A 15,099-nucleotide genomic window follows, 5' to 3' on the forward strand; every position below is an offset into this window, starting at 1 on the left:
CATCGTGTTAATACATACATAGACATACATCTTTAGTCTATTCGTTCTGTGATAAGAGACAAACCCCTCGCTGATAGATAATACTAAGATATACAACAGTATAAGCCGTGTGCTAAGCACGTCAGCCACATTTAATATCTATATAATAATAATAATGTTTATCTAGGTAAAAGTAAATACATTCAAAAAGTTACAAGCAGAATGTTGGACTTGTAGATAAAGCTAGTACACACTATGCTTAAAGCCACTAATACACACAGCGTTCCGGGCATCTATCTACAATGATTGTAGTGTAGATATCTTGATATGATTTTGCAATATGAAAGTCAAGACAAACTTATTTAATTCATTGAATTGTATAAGGATAAATCGCCTCACACATTTGAAAAATACTTTTGTATTATTATAATATAATACACTCATGTGCCATCTTATTATTCACAATTTTAACTTTTTCTCAATTTCTATTAAGCATTTTTTTTTATCTTGGCAGACGAGAACTGAAGCAAACACCCGCCAGCGCATGTTTTATATTGGTGCTTGTTGATGGAAGATCTTCTTGCTAATCTACAGCTGTGAAGACGTGATTGGACTTCACACCCATTATGCTTCATACAGTAAATATTGGTAACGTATCCTATTATTTTTTAATATATATATATATATATATATATATATATATATATATATATATATATATATATATATATATATATATATATATATATATATATATACTGCACACACACATATATGTGTGTGTGCAGAAATAATATTAATCAAACAATTAACATCATGTAGTATACTCTACATATCAAAATATATTCCTTTGAAACCCATATTTCGCTACTTTTAGACCATCAGCTCGCTACTTTCAGGCAGCCCTGTTCCTGTACCAGGTCCACTACGGGCTCACCATAGCCCGTGCTACTTGAAACTTGTTCCAAGTAGCTGAATCTATAAGAAGAACACCGTCGCTACTTTCACCAATTTGAATTTGGCGCCACTAGACTTGTTATTGTTGTGGCCGCCATGTTGTCTGCCAGGTTGGGGTCGGCGCTTCTCTCCAGGACAAATTCTCTTATTTATCAGCCAACAAGATCAAAATGGGAGAAGAAAATAAGAGTATTCGTGTATCCTTCCCTCCAAGAGCGTCTTGAAGGTATCTTAGAGCGAGGGACTTAAGGGGTTTAGGGGGAAAAACTTTAAGGTTTGGTTAGTCTTTCCAGGACGAGTCTGACATGTTTATAAGGGTTCTGTAGTTTAGTGGTCTGCGTTTTGGGCTCATAATTGAGAATTTTGGGTACAGTCCCCTCTGGTGAGGCATAGTTGGGTTCGTTTCATTCACTTGCTGCTTCTGTTCGCCTGGTAGTAAATAGGGTTGTGGGGTTGTAGTTCTGGTGAAGGTCGTCTGTAGCTGGCCTAGGGCGCCCTGTAAGCCTGATAGGCTTCCTGTAATCAAACCAAACCTAACTAATTCTAGCCAAGGCAGGGCTGGCCAAGCCTAATGTAGCCCGATCTAAGCTCGAAAGATCCTGCCCGAAACGCTTTGCGTAATAGTGGCTTTAGGCATTGTATATACTAGCTCTCTATAAATCTATCAATTTTTGTAAAATCTCTTGTATGTATGTAGGCCAGGGGCCTCGTAGCCTGGTGGATAGCGCGCAGGACTCGTAATTCTGTGGCGCGGGTTCGATTCCCGCACGAGGCAGAAACAAATGGGCAAAGTTTCTTTCACCCTGAATGCCCCTGTTACCTAGCAGTAAATAGGTACCTGGGAGTTAGTCAGCTGTCACGGGCTGCTTCCTGGGGGTGGAGGCCTGGTCGAGGACCGGGCCGCGGGGATACTAAAGCCCCGAAATCATCTCAAGATAACCTCAAGATGTACCTTACTTGAATAAACATTTATTTATTTATTTATTTATAAGCTAACTCATCCTAGCCTAACTATATATGGTTTTGTCATTTAAAAAAAGAAGCTGTTAAAATGCTGTGTAGGATTTGGTAAAATGCCTTTTACAAGTATGGTGTGTCAATGATACAGTATTACAAAGCCATTAATACATTTGTGCGTTACATCATCCTAACAACACGGAAGATAATGCAATGTAATGCATGTACGATGTTCATTGTGGCAGGGCAAGACGCCCTCAGATATGCACGTTACTTGGGCTTAAAATAACGCACCCGAGGTGTTCAGGGATGCGGGTATGATGCCCCATAGTGTGGGCTTGATATTTATATTTTTCGTAAGATCTGTTTTTCATAAGATTTCATTTGTTTGAAATGCTGCATGTGATTAGTGACTTTATAAAAAATAATGATACCACTCACATATAAATTTTATTCTGTTTTAATATTTTTTTAAATTAAAGATGTAAATTATATATAAATTTAATAAAATTAAATACTGTATACAATTAAATATAAATAAAATAATATATTTAATATAATTAAATTAAAATAACATATTATTATATACCTGTTTATATCTGATAGCTCTTTGGCAAACGTATTTGATTAGAAAGTGAATTGTAAAGCTAATCCACCCTTATGTCTTACCTAGGCATAAGGAGTTTATGGATACAAGAATGTAACCTATTCCCCTGCACTCATCAAGAACTGTACTCGGTACATCAAGCCTGTACTCTACCGTAAAGGCAGCTCTTGCTTAGTTTTGGTAATCTGACGAGATCTCTTAACCATGATACCTGGTTGATACCTGGTTGATGGGGTTCTGGGAGTTCTTCTACTCCCCAAGCCCGGCCCGAGGCCAGGCTCGACTTGTGAGAGTTTGGTCCACAAGGCTGTTGCTTGGAGCGGCCCGCAGGGCCACGTACCCACCACAGCCCGGCTGATGGTCTATCAGCCTCCATGGTCTAAATATTTAGATTTTATAGGTCTATAAGTTGATCGTGGAAATTACACTGCTTTGACGTTCTGTACACTACTGTCGCATTGCGGTTTACCCAAAAAATCCAGTCATAGTTATAACAGCTGTCAAATGAATGCCTATGAATAGCCTATGAATGTCAAATAGCTTATTTTCTGGTGTATAAGACATGTTTTTAGTCCACCAACTGAATATACATTTATATACACAAAATCCTGTGTCGTCCCCCCACAACCACTTTAAAATCACTTTCAGTAAATGTTTGATCAAACTTATTAAAATTTTTCCCTCACTGACCTGGAGGCCTGACGGCTGAGTGGACAGCACTCGGGGTTAGTAATCCTGAGGTTCCTGGTTTGATCCCCGGTGGAGGCGCAAACAAATGGGCAGAGATTCTTTCACCCTGATGGTCCTGTTTACCAAGCAGTAAATAGTCCTGGGAGTTAGACAACTGCTACAGGCTGCTTCCTTGAGAGGTGTAACAAAAAAAGGAGGCCTGGTCGAGGACCGGGCCGCAGGGACGCTAAGCCCTGAAATTATCAAGATAACCCCCCTCTAAATATCTTTGTAAATTGAGTGTGTCATGTACACAAGAATATACAGGATATCAAGAATTATCAACTTTTTCATATATTATCCCTGCTTTATTTTCTCCAATATATGTCTTGAAATATTATCAAAGTAATTTCATTATTACAGAACTGGACGTGACGAGGGATGACCCAGAGTTGTATGCTCCTGTTAATATTGGGCTCCCACACATAAACCCATCCCGTCGTGAGCAGCTGAATCACCGCCTACAGTACAGGAAATCACTAAGACAAAATCCGGAGATAGAGAAACTTTCGCGTTCTAGAAAATGTAAGTAGGGAATGCTTATAATTTATAGAAAAACTTAGAATGTCAATTCTGTATGAAGCCAGATTTCATGTCTTGAATATTGATATGTTATCGTGTATTGATTCAAAGGATTACGTGTAAACTACATTAAATTTGTGTGTATGTGGTGATTGACACATTTACAATACTGTATCTTATACATGATACATGTGGTCACATGTATATATATCTTCCATCTAAAAATTATTAACTTACTGACCAATCCTTTCGATTATCAGTTGATAAAATCAATGTTTTTTTTTGTTGAAGCAGCATTGGTATTAGGATCAGCAGCAGCATCAATATTATCATCACTAATCATCAGATGCCAGCATCATCATTAATATTAGCAGGCACCAGAACACCAGGACGCCCTACGAAACTCCAACCTGATCATCACTCCTAACCGTCGCTACTTGGCTGAACGAACCATCTTCGTCAGCCACACGAGTGTCTACATCGCCACCCAAGACCCTGGTACCATACTTGATAGTATCAACACCAGAAACCCGGCTCTGACTGCTGCTACAGTCAAGGTCATCAAGAACAACGACAACCCTAGGCCTACTCTCAAGGTCACCTTCACAACAGCTGCTGCAGCGACCCAAGCTGTGGAAAATGGATTTAGATGTCTGGATATTTCCATCACACCTGACACTGTAAAGAAGGAACGGTACTACAACATTCGCCAGTGCTTTAAGTGCTACAAGTACGATCATGATACCAAGAACTGCCAACAAGCAGAGGTTAAATGCAGCATTTGTACCCAGGATCATCACTTCAAAACCTGCCGGTCAACCACCAAACTGTGCCTCAATTGTGGAGGAGCTCACATCGCCGTCTCCATGGACTGCCAAGTACGACTAGATGAAATAAATAAAACAGTAACTGCCAACCCAACAACCAATCAGCCGGCGAGCTTCAATATCCAAGCTACATCGTTTCCAGTGCTTCCCAACGCTTCTGCTCCTGCTACACAGACGTCCACACCAGGCCAGACCACCCCCCAATGGGGACCCAGGACACAGGCGACTGCAGCTCAGCCAACCAACTTGACTGTCAACCAATCAGCGGCCTCGACCAACACCACTCTCATCCCATGCCTGATCAGTGTAGCTGAGAGAGAGGCGGGAACAGACAACGCAAAATACGTGAGAGTACTGAACAGGCTGCTCGCCCAGAACAACCTGCCTACAATGTTGATACCAGCAGACCTATTTCAACATCACAACGCTGCTTCAACCCAAACAGACGAAATTCCAACACCAACAGTAACCGCAGTCATACCGCAACCACCACCACCGGAGTCGAACCCAGCACAAGTCACCCAGGCAACAGCATCCACCCAGACTACCACCACAGCAGACCAGTCAACCTCATCACCTGCCCCCACCAGCCAGAGACGGAAGAAAATGAGAGCAAAAAGGAGACCAAAAAGTCAGCAAGTGGAAACAGAATCAGATTCAGATGCAGAGTTCCAAGAAGCCCTGGCTGAGACCTTCACATATGAGGCCCCAGACTTCGACCTAAACCCAAGCAAATCAAGCAAGAAAGTGCCCTGCTATGGACTTTACCTCAATCACGGTGGCAATTTCAACGGCAATCGAAGCACAAGAATGGTCATTGCCTTAGAATGCAACAGGATCATGAACCAGCTCAGCACCACCATTCCTTACCCTGTGTTTGTCCACCACGAGACCGTGGAACGCTATGTAGACCTCTGCGCTCTGGAGAGTGCATACATCGACCCTAAATTCGACTTCAAGAGGGGACAAGTGACCTTCCTGGAAGAAGATGAAGACCCGACAGGAATACCAATACCACCGCTAACATTCGGGAAGTACATGCGAATACCTCCTGGCCGAGACACCACCAAGCAACAGTGAACTTACCTCTCACCATCTCAATAAGGAAGACGCCTCCTCCAAGCCAGACAGACCACCTCAAGTGAACCAGGACGACATCACCCTGCCCCACCACTAGCCTCCTGCCGCCCAAGAAGAACTTAAGCTACAGGCTTTGACTGAAAAAACATCTCCAATCCAAGGTGGACGGGCCACCGAACTTTCAAGCCTCCTCTCTCCACATCCAAATCCTCTTCCAAGAATTTCATCGCCCCATCCTTCTTCCTCCCACATCCTTTCCAAGCTCTTTGGACATCAAAGCAAAGCAAAGCAGGATTATTCATCACCATCAGCATTAGCATCACTCATCAGTCATTAGCAATAGCAGTATCCTCATCTTCAATCAAGATTACCAGCAACATCACTCATCATCATCAGCTAAAGTATCATCACAGCTAATTTGAAAATTTCTTAACTAACATCTGATTTCAATTTGACAGTGGCAGTAGATATAAACAAGGTACGCGAAGAATGGGACAGCACTTCTGGGCCTCACCACATTCGGACTTTGGCAGAACATTACGGTATCTTCAGAGACCTTTACGGCTGTGCTTATTTCATACCTCGTGTCGCCTTGAGAATTAACTACAACTTTGATGATGAAATGGTATCGCCTGTCTATAGAGGAAATACCATCAAACCAAGAGAGGTATTGTATCTGTCTATATTAGGGTTTGTCAATCTTTGTACCCTTGAAATCATTCCAGGTCATACTTTAGATAAACATGCATGGATTTCATTGTCAACTGAAATGAGATGATTTCTGACATTTGTTCTTGATACTGATTAAATGAGAAATGGAAAAATGACTCAAAAATACATTCGCATATTGAACAAACCCACAAGGTTTGTTCAATATGCGAATGCGAATATGCGAATCCACGTCCCCTCCATAAGGATGAGGCGTTCGAACCTATGCGCAGGATGTTCCCAACAGCGTCTTGGTCAACTGTGCCATGACATGGTTGTCGTGGCACAGTTGACTAAGGCCCGGTCCTCGACCAGGCCTCCTATTTTTGTTACACATCTCCAGGAAGCAGGTTCCCGTGCGTAGGTTCGAACCCTCATCACGGCCCATGGGGATTTGTTCAATTGATATACCACGCTATTGTGATTTGTGTGTGTACATTTGCATATGATTAGAATTAGCCTATTTATTACAGCCTCGTTAAGAACTAGTTATTGTCAGGTACTGCAGAGCCCCGGTTGCGAAACATCTGTCTATATGGTTAAAAGGAGCTTCATCGTTATCATAAATAACTAATTTTGTTTTGTAAATTAATTGTTTACAATGATTTGCTTGAAGCAAGATAATAAATTGTTATCTAATGATTTGGTAAGGACATGTAAAGTAAATGCAGGTAGGATTTGTAGTGACAAATGAGACCCATAACTGAATCATTCAATTTCACTTCCATTGTTATATTTTAACTAATACCTGAAACTTTGCAGCGAGTTTGATTGCTCGGTAAACTTATTCCACAGATCTGCAGTACTATTTTTCTATGTACAATGAGTTATGTTAATCCAGTATGTTGTATATTTTTTTTAGGCGTCTACATGTCCTACAGTCCAGTTTAAAAGTGAGCCGAATGAGCTGTGGACGTTGGTCTTGACAAATCCTGATGGGAATCTGCTGGAAAATAAGTCCGAGTGCCTTCATTGGTTTATGTGAGTGTTGATCTTTCTGCCTGTTACATGATCAATAAATTTAGCATTTTTGCTGTGAAATTTTATTCATTGTGGTAATGAATATAAGTCAAAGAATAAAGGGAAGGGAATTATCAGAGAGAGTGCCAAGCCACTATGACTATATAGCACTGGGAAGGGGTCAGAATAAGGATTTGGGATGGAACAGTGGGGGGGGTGGGGTAAGGAATGGTGCCCAACCACTTAGACGGTCGGGGATTGAACAGTGAATTGCATGAAGCAAGACCGTAGCTCTAACGTCTAATCCAAGTGGTTGGACCAAAAGATGGAAAATGATGACATTTTGGCCCATTATTGGATCCTTTTCAATCTCGTGTAGAACCAAAGCGCAGTCATATTAGACACTATATTTTCATTAGAGCATTACTTTTGATTACTGATCATTCCTTTACAGCGGCAACATTCCCGGTGGAGACATTGCTTCTGGGGAGGTGATATGCGACTACCTCCAGCCTTTCCCACCTCGAGGCATCGGGTATCAGCGCCTCGTATTTGTGTTGTACAAGCAGGATGGACGCATTGACTATTCCAACTATAAGAAAGAAGAGCCTTGGTTAGTGATGACCCCTCAAATGCGCAGAGTGCCTTAAGGTGCTCTGAGAGGTGTGCTATTTTTTTTAATGAGGCTATATTTCAATGTTTTTTTAATGTTTTCATCACTCTTTGTGATTTGAAATGAAAATAGTGGAGTTTGGAAACATCTTGACATTAACTTTACCCGAACATTTCTAAAAAACAATAAAAATATGTCCTTAACAATTGCACTACGAAGTTTTTGTCCAAAACAGGTGTGTAGTGCAGGGGTTACTGTTCCATATAAGGTGTAGTGCATTGGTTAATGTTCCATATAAGGTGTAGCGCAGGGGTTAATGTTCCATATAAGGTGTAGCGCAGGGGTTAATGTGCCATATAAGGTGTAGTGCAGGGGTTAATGTTCCATATAAGGTATAGTGCAGGGGTTAATGTTCCATATAAGGTGTAGTGCAGGGGTTAATGTTCCATATAAGGTGTAGTGTAGGGGTTAATGTTCCATACAAGGTGTAGTGCAGGGGTTAATGTTCCATACAAGGTGTAGTGCAGGGGTTAATGTTCCATACAAGGTGTAGTGCAGGGGTTAATGTTCCATACAAGGTGTTGTCTCATAAATTGGCATTTTTTTTTTATAAACAAATTGGAGGTATTTGTGTTCACAATTAATTTATTAAGTGACTTATTTATCTTTCAGATTTATAGGTAAAAGCAATTGCGAGTTACATCACCTGTGTGAAGGTATTCGTTACTGAAATTATTTTGACTGAAATTTTTAGGACAACAAAATTTGGTTTTTCTTTGATTGGGGTTCAACATAGTTTGAAAGAATGTGATTCATTCATTATATTTTCTACTTTGAGCTCCCCATGAATGCAGGAAACATGATAATATCAAGAATATTAGTTCAGTCATTTTTAATAAGTTTGGATTTCCATTAAATTTTTTTGTTAAAAACCTTTTCACTTACAGCTTTACGGTGTTAAAATTTCTCTCTCTCTCTCTCTCTCTCGAAGGGACAGGATTATTTATTTTATTTTTGTAAATTACCTTTTCACTTGCTGCTATTCCATTTATCTGGGCTGTAGGAGACTCGAACCCTGAACCCCCACGCATGTGAGGCTAAAGCTCTCTTAACCGCACTATTGAGTGGTCTTAATAAGGAAAGTTTCCAGACGAAGCAGCATCCTGCTGCCGAACTGGATATTTTGGAAATTTTACTTGCTGCTATTTCAGTGTTATAATTCCACTGAAGGATCAACCTCATATTACATTGTGAATTTCACTTTCCAGTTTGTCACTCAAGGAGCGAAGCTTCTCTTCACTGACGTTCTATCGGGAGTTGCAGGACGTCATCACGCCGGCAGGTTTATCATGGTTCCAATCAGACTGGGACTCTTCCCTCACCAACTTCTTCCATCACACGCTGAGTAAGGGGGGAGGAGGATTTCATAATAAAAATATTGTTGCATGACTAGATATTTCCTGCTGTAGACACGGGGATACATTACGGGATACATTAAGGCGCCCGACAGCAAGGTGGACAGCGCTTCGGATTCGAAGTCCTGAAGTTCCGGGTTCGATCCCCGGTGGAGGCAGACAAATGGGCAAAATGTTTCTTTCACCCCGATGCCCCTGTTACCTAGCAGTAAATAGGTACCTGGGAGTTAGACAGCTGCTACGGGCTGCTTCCTGGGGGTGGAGGCCTGGTCGATGACTGGGCCGCGGGGACACTAAGCCCTGAAATCATCTAAAGATAACCTCAAGATTATTGAAACACATTGTGCAGACCACTATTCAAGCAAAGTGTACTTAACTCTTTATCACATACAGTATTTCCAATATTCCAAATCCACGAGGGTGGCTCTTGAAGTCTCCAGTATTCATATACTGTAATTATATCATGTTAAAAAGAGTTCATTTTGAAATAATCTTCATCTATGAGAGTACAGTGTATAATTTTTGACAGCACAATAGTATATGTCAATATAATTGTGTTATACTGTTATATCAGAGTTATGTTGATATTTTTTATCGGTATAATTTTGAGTTATTTTCAGATCTTATATTACATTTCTTTCATAAATATTTTTACCATTTCAGAAATGAAGGAGCCAGTTTATGAGTATGAATTCCCACCGCTCTATCTTGCACCTCAAAAGTATTTCCCATTGAAGAGACCGTTTAACAGGTAGGTTATCATAAATTTGTTGCATTGCATCTGTTTATTCACTTGTATATCGAGAGTGATCAAATCCACAAGGGCCGTGACGAGGATTCGAACCTGTGTCCGGGAGCATCCTAGACACTGCCTTAATCGACTGAGCTACGACAGGGTTAAAAAGAGTTGAAACCGAAGTTCTACTGAACTTACTGGATCCTGTAGCCTCTCCGAGGTACAAACCAGGATTTTTACACAACTCCCCCCTGCACCCGAGCTATGTCAATAGGCCGTTCTCCCTCTTCGCCCTTACATCATTACACACAGATCACACTAACGTGATGCATCAAATGAACAAATCCACAAGTATTTGTGGATTTGTTCATTTGATGCATCACGTTAGTGTGATCTGTGTGTAAATCGAGAGTGATGTTCTTTATCTTGTAGCTTTTCTTGTTTTTCAAAGTTTCTCGGCTGCCAACACAACCTTGGGGGCGCCCAGCCTCGTCTTCCCAGTTTCTCGGCACTTGAAGCATTAGGTGACCAATCTTGATCTTTCTTATATGGCAATACAGTACAACCTCGAATCGACACACTACATGGGACTAACCCTTAGTAGTTGCAGTGAGGGATTTGTTGAAACCGGGGATGTATTCAGGATGCATTTCCCATGTTCTGTGGGCTGATTTCACTTAGCAAATTTTTTATTTCAACCTATAAAAGAATAGAAAACTACCAAATAAACATGTCTGCAAATTTTTTTAAACAACGTCTAACTTATTTCTTACGTCTCCAGCCTCAAAACTCATTGTAGGAAGTTAGCAAAGCCATACATACCTGAGTGAACGAAAATCTTTCCAACTCAGAATTAAAACAAACCATGGAATTTGGTTTTAAATATCCTCAATAGCTTTACCAAGGCTCCAACTATTTGTTGAAATGTCGAGTCTGTTTACATAAATCATTAAACAAAGAAATTGGAGCCATATTTAGAGAGTTACCATTGATACCCTAATATCTATATCTCTCTATATCTCTATTTCTCTATATCTCTATTTCTCTATATCTCTCTATATCTGCCTAATGTCTCTAATATTCTCAAACCTATATTGTTTGCTGACGATACTACCCTTATCTATTCAGACCTCAACCCACATACACTAAATTATGTTGTGAATAATGAATTAAAAAAAGTCCACTTATGGATGTCAACGAACAAACTAACATTAAACATCGAAAAGACTTACTACATCTTATTTGGAAGCAAATCATCAAATGCAATTCAGCTACAGATAGACAACATTAACATCAGTAATAAAAATGATGGCAAATTTCTTGGCCTATTCCTAGACAAGAGACTCAACTTCAGCACCCACATTCAACACATAACTAAGAAAGTCTCTAAGACAGTTGGTATACTCTCCAAAATCAGATATTATGTTCCTAACTGCTCTCCTCTCACTATATTATGCACTAATCTACCCCTATCTTAATTATGGTATCTGTGCATGGGGGTCTACCACTGCAAACCACCTTAAGCCCATCATCACACAGCAAAAATCTGCTATCAGAATAATAACTAACTCTGCTTTCAGACAACACTCAGCTCCCTTGTTTAAATCCCTAAACTTGCTAAATACTAACTCCCTCCACACATTCTCTTGTATCAACTGCATTTACAAAACCCTGTTCTTAAATGCAAACCATGCTCTGAAACTCTCCCTGGACAGATGTAATAGGACCCATTATCACCACACCAGAAATAAATATCTCTTTGATATCCCCAGGGTCAAGCTTAATCTGTGTAAACACTCTATGCAAATTAAGGGACCTAGTCTATGGAACTCACTCCCTAGTGAATTGAAACTGTAAAACTTTTGCCTTATTTAAAAGCAAAACCAAAAAGTACCTAATTTCATCTTCTTAGTTTCCTACACTGAGCTTTAAATTTGCTTTGTACCTAGTGTTACCCAATCTCCTAATTTTTATGTAGTATCAAACAACCTTATCATTGTGTTCATTGCTGTCTTCTTTTATGTGCTAGCCATATGCTGTATTGTGCCTACCAATTTTTGTCAACTACCATTCAAGCTGTCATTGCAATCAATCTTAGCTACCTATGTGCTTTAATATACTGTACCTACAATTTTCTCTCATCTTTTTTTCATTCCATGTAACTGTTATCATTTTTTTGTCTATAAATTTTGCAAGTATTTACCTCCTTAAAATTTTCTTAGATTAAGGACCTGCCCGAAACGCTGCGCGTACTAGTGGCTTTACAAGACTGTAATTACCATATTATGTATCCTCACATTCCCAATGTACATTCTTGTATATGCATAAATAAATAAATAAATAAATAAATAAATTAAATAAATAAATATATATCTCTCTCTCTCTCTCTTTCGGCTGATTTCACAAAGTGAAATTTAATTTCAACCTGTTATATAAAGGCCAGATACCAAGAGACCATCTGTCTGTAAACAGATTTAACTACATCTTGCATATTTCCCCCAATGCTTTAGTTTGGTTTTTTAGCTTTTATATATTTTCAGACTATATAAAGGGAATAGTACCAAATTCTACTATCTAATTGTCTAGAACATCATGTGTGTGTACTATGTTCTACATGGTTACAAAAAAAGTACTATCCAAACAGGTGGTTTGGGTTGATAAAACGCTAAGAATACAAAAAAACTGCAGAAGGCTTATTGGTTCGTACGAGGCAGCTTCTATTAGCCCATACTAGGTGGCTCCTATTAGCCCATACTAGGTGGCTCCTGTTGGACCATATGAGGCAGCTCCTATTAGCCCATACTAGGTGGCTCCTGTTGGACCATACAAGGCAGTTCCTGTTTATATCTAACCCCAAAATCCTTCCTATATATATATGTCTAACCAACGCTTGAAGTAATCGAGGGATTGTATGTCAATTATATTTCCCAATTCACCTAACAGTGAAAGGATAAAAATATATAATTTGTCTAAAATCATAAAAAATTGTTGTAAAGCATTCAAAAACCTGTATTTGACATGTATTTTCTGAACCTATTAAAGAGAGTTTTAATGTAAACTGTTTCTTTCCAGCTACATGGATTTGCATCGTGATCCGAAGGAGATTAGCAAGGAAATTCTTTTGCAACGGCTGAAGAAACTCAACCCACTAGAGCGCGAGAAGCCTGTCCTACCCTTCCCTGGTGCTATTAAATTCCCTAAAGGCTTAACTAATTGGGAGAAGAAAGACTTCCACAGGAAAAATCTGGGTATTGGAAAATATCGGGATCTATACAAGGGCTCTAATAGGCCCGAAGTTTAGAACTCTCCATAAATATACACAGTAAAGAAAAGAATGGATATAGTGACAATATTTTACTTGACTGGTTAAGACTTCAGAAAGCATCAAAACAGACATCATTTTTCTTTATTTTCAGTTGTAAGAATGTTCCGTGTCCAATTTCCAGCCATGTTATTGTGACTTTTTGTGGCATACTTGCATTGGTTTCATGCTAAAAGATATTAATTTGAAAAAAAGGTAATGTTTTAAATAGGAAGCACTGTTTATACAAATTCCTGTTTATATAGATACTGTATATATTCAAATTGAAATACCTTATTTGTTGTGAAACATGACACTTTTTCATTATAAACGAATATTAATGCATTGTTTTATTATCAATGGTTTCAATATTTTATGAGAAGTGAAACCTCTATGTGTGTGATTATATTTTCCTGTGTTATAGTTGATTTTTTACCTTTAATGAATTCTTGTTGAATGTCCTGACTTCCAGGACGAGCGTGTGTCTTGCTTTCCGACTGTCCCTCGCGGTCAATTGTCTTTCGATAGAATCCTTGGTGAATCGGATACTTTTGATATTGTTCGCCTTATGCACTTCTGTTCCCGTGTTGGCGAGTTCCTTGGTGATATTTAGTGCCCTCTGATTATTCCGCACATTTGGTGGTGCTACATAGCCTTCCCGATTTAGTGCCTTCTTTTGATAATTACTGTACTTACATGCCTTTAATGGAGGTGGGGGGGGGGCAAAGAGGTCTGTTTTGACCACGGGCTGTGTTTATGCATTGCCGAGATTTTCATTTTTAAAGCCACTCTGTTAAATACTTTACTGTATAGGGTATCACACCTTGGATACGTACAATTAGCGTCGTTCTCGACTGACACTTGGAGATCTTGCATTCCATTCTCGGGCTGGACAGAAATGGTTGGTTACATTTCATTTCATCTACTGCCTCTATTCACCTAGCATTAAATAGGTGCCTGTGATTTAGGCAACTGTTGTGGGGGTTGCATCTTGTAAATGATCAATAGTTTGACCATGGCGAGACCTTAATACAACCCTGAAGTATATCACAGCCTTTCTCATCCTGACAAAATTTACTATTATTCCCCACCAATCAGGCCTCCTGATTGGTGGGCTGGTGAACAACGCTGTTAGAGGCTGCTGCTGGTCATAATCTAACAGATTACTTAAACCTAGTTGATTGGGTTTTCTTTTGTAGGTATTCACCCCCCCTCCCAAACAATGAGAGATGTATAGTTATGCTGCTTGTGTATAGGAGGAGGTTGTACAAGTTATGCTTGTACAAGCATATACAGTACAAGCACAAGGAGCATATACACAAGGTATGCTGCTTGTGTATAGAAGGAGGTTGTAAGTTATACTTGTACAAGCATATGCAGTACAAGCACAAGGAGCATATACAGAAGTTATGCTCCTTGTGTATACAGGAGGAGGTTGTAGAGCAACCCGTTCTCGCAAATTTAATAAGTCAATATTGACTTATTAAATATGTGCATAGGTGACATACTTAACATAATAGTTTCCCTTGAAAAGCTTCATAGAAAACACCGACCTTACCTAACCTTCTTAGTATGTTAAGATAAGCATCTTATTGCTTCGTAATTACAATTATTACCTAACCTATGCCTATAATAGGTTAAGTAACAATTGTAATTACGAAGCAAAAAGATGCTTATTTTAACATACTAAGTAGGTTAGGTACGGTCG

At 39.5% G+C, this 15,099-nt stretch overlaps 1 protein-coding gene across 2 annotated transcripts; it reads left to right on the forward strand.

The window, feature by feature from the left end:
- The first annotated feature begins 493 nt into the window (after window positions 1-493).
- On the forward strand, window positions 494-13,732 carry mRpL38 (mitochondrial ribosomal protein L38). Of its 2 annotated transcripts, none has more exons than XM_069301752.1 (8): window positions 494-627; window positions 3,593-3,754; window positions 6,117-6,325; window positions 7,229-7,347; window positions 7,781-7,939; window positions 9,208-9,344; window positions 10,018-10,105; window positions 13,163-13,732. In XM_069301752.1, exons 1-8 carry the CDS (start codon window positions 606-608, stop codon window positions 13,389-13,391), a joined length of 1,125 nt encoding a protein of 374 aa, XP_069157853.1. In that variant the 5' UTR covers window positions 494-605; the 3' UTR covers window positions 13,392-13,732. The 2 variants fall into 2 exon arrangements, with proteins under 2 accessions (XP_069157853.1, XP_045618376.1); XM_045762420.2 differs by lacking the exon at window positions 494-627 and adding an exon at window positions 1,004-1,162.
- Window positions 13,733-15,099: the final 1,367 nt, after the last annotated feature.

This window comes from Procambarus clarkii, chromosome 46 (genome assembly GCF_040958095.1).
Source record: "Procambarus clarkii isolate CNS0578487 chromosome 46, FALCON_Pclarkii_2.0, whole genome shotgun sequence".
Classification (NCBI taxonomy): Eukaryota; Metazoa; Arthropoda; class Malacostraca; order Decapoda; family Cambaridae; genus Procambarus; species Procambarus clarkii.

Bases quoted from the DNA above. Each gene is read 5' to 3' on its own strand.
- mRpL38 (XM_045762420.2), top strand. From the start codon at position 1,033: ATGTTGTCTGCCAGGTTGGGGTCGGCGCTTCTCTCCAGGACAAATTCT. The intron at 7,940-9,207 runs GTTAGTGATGAC...TTCACTTTCCAG, and splicing joins TATAAGAAAGAAGAGCCTTG to TTTGTCACTCAAGGAGCGAA. The intron at 9,345-10,017 runs GTAAGGGGGGAG...TTACCATTTCAG, and splicing joins CTTCTTCCATCACACGCTGA to AAATGAAGGAGCCAGTTTAT.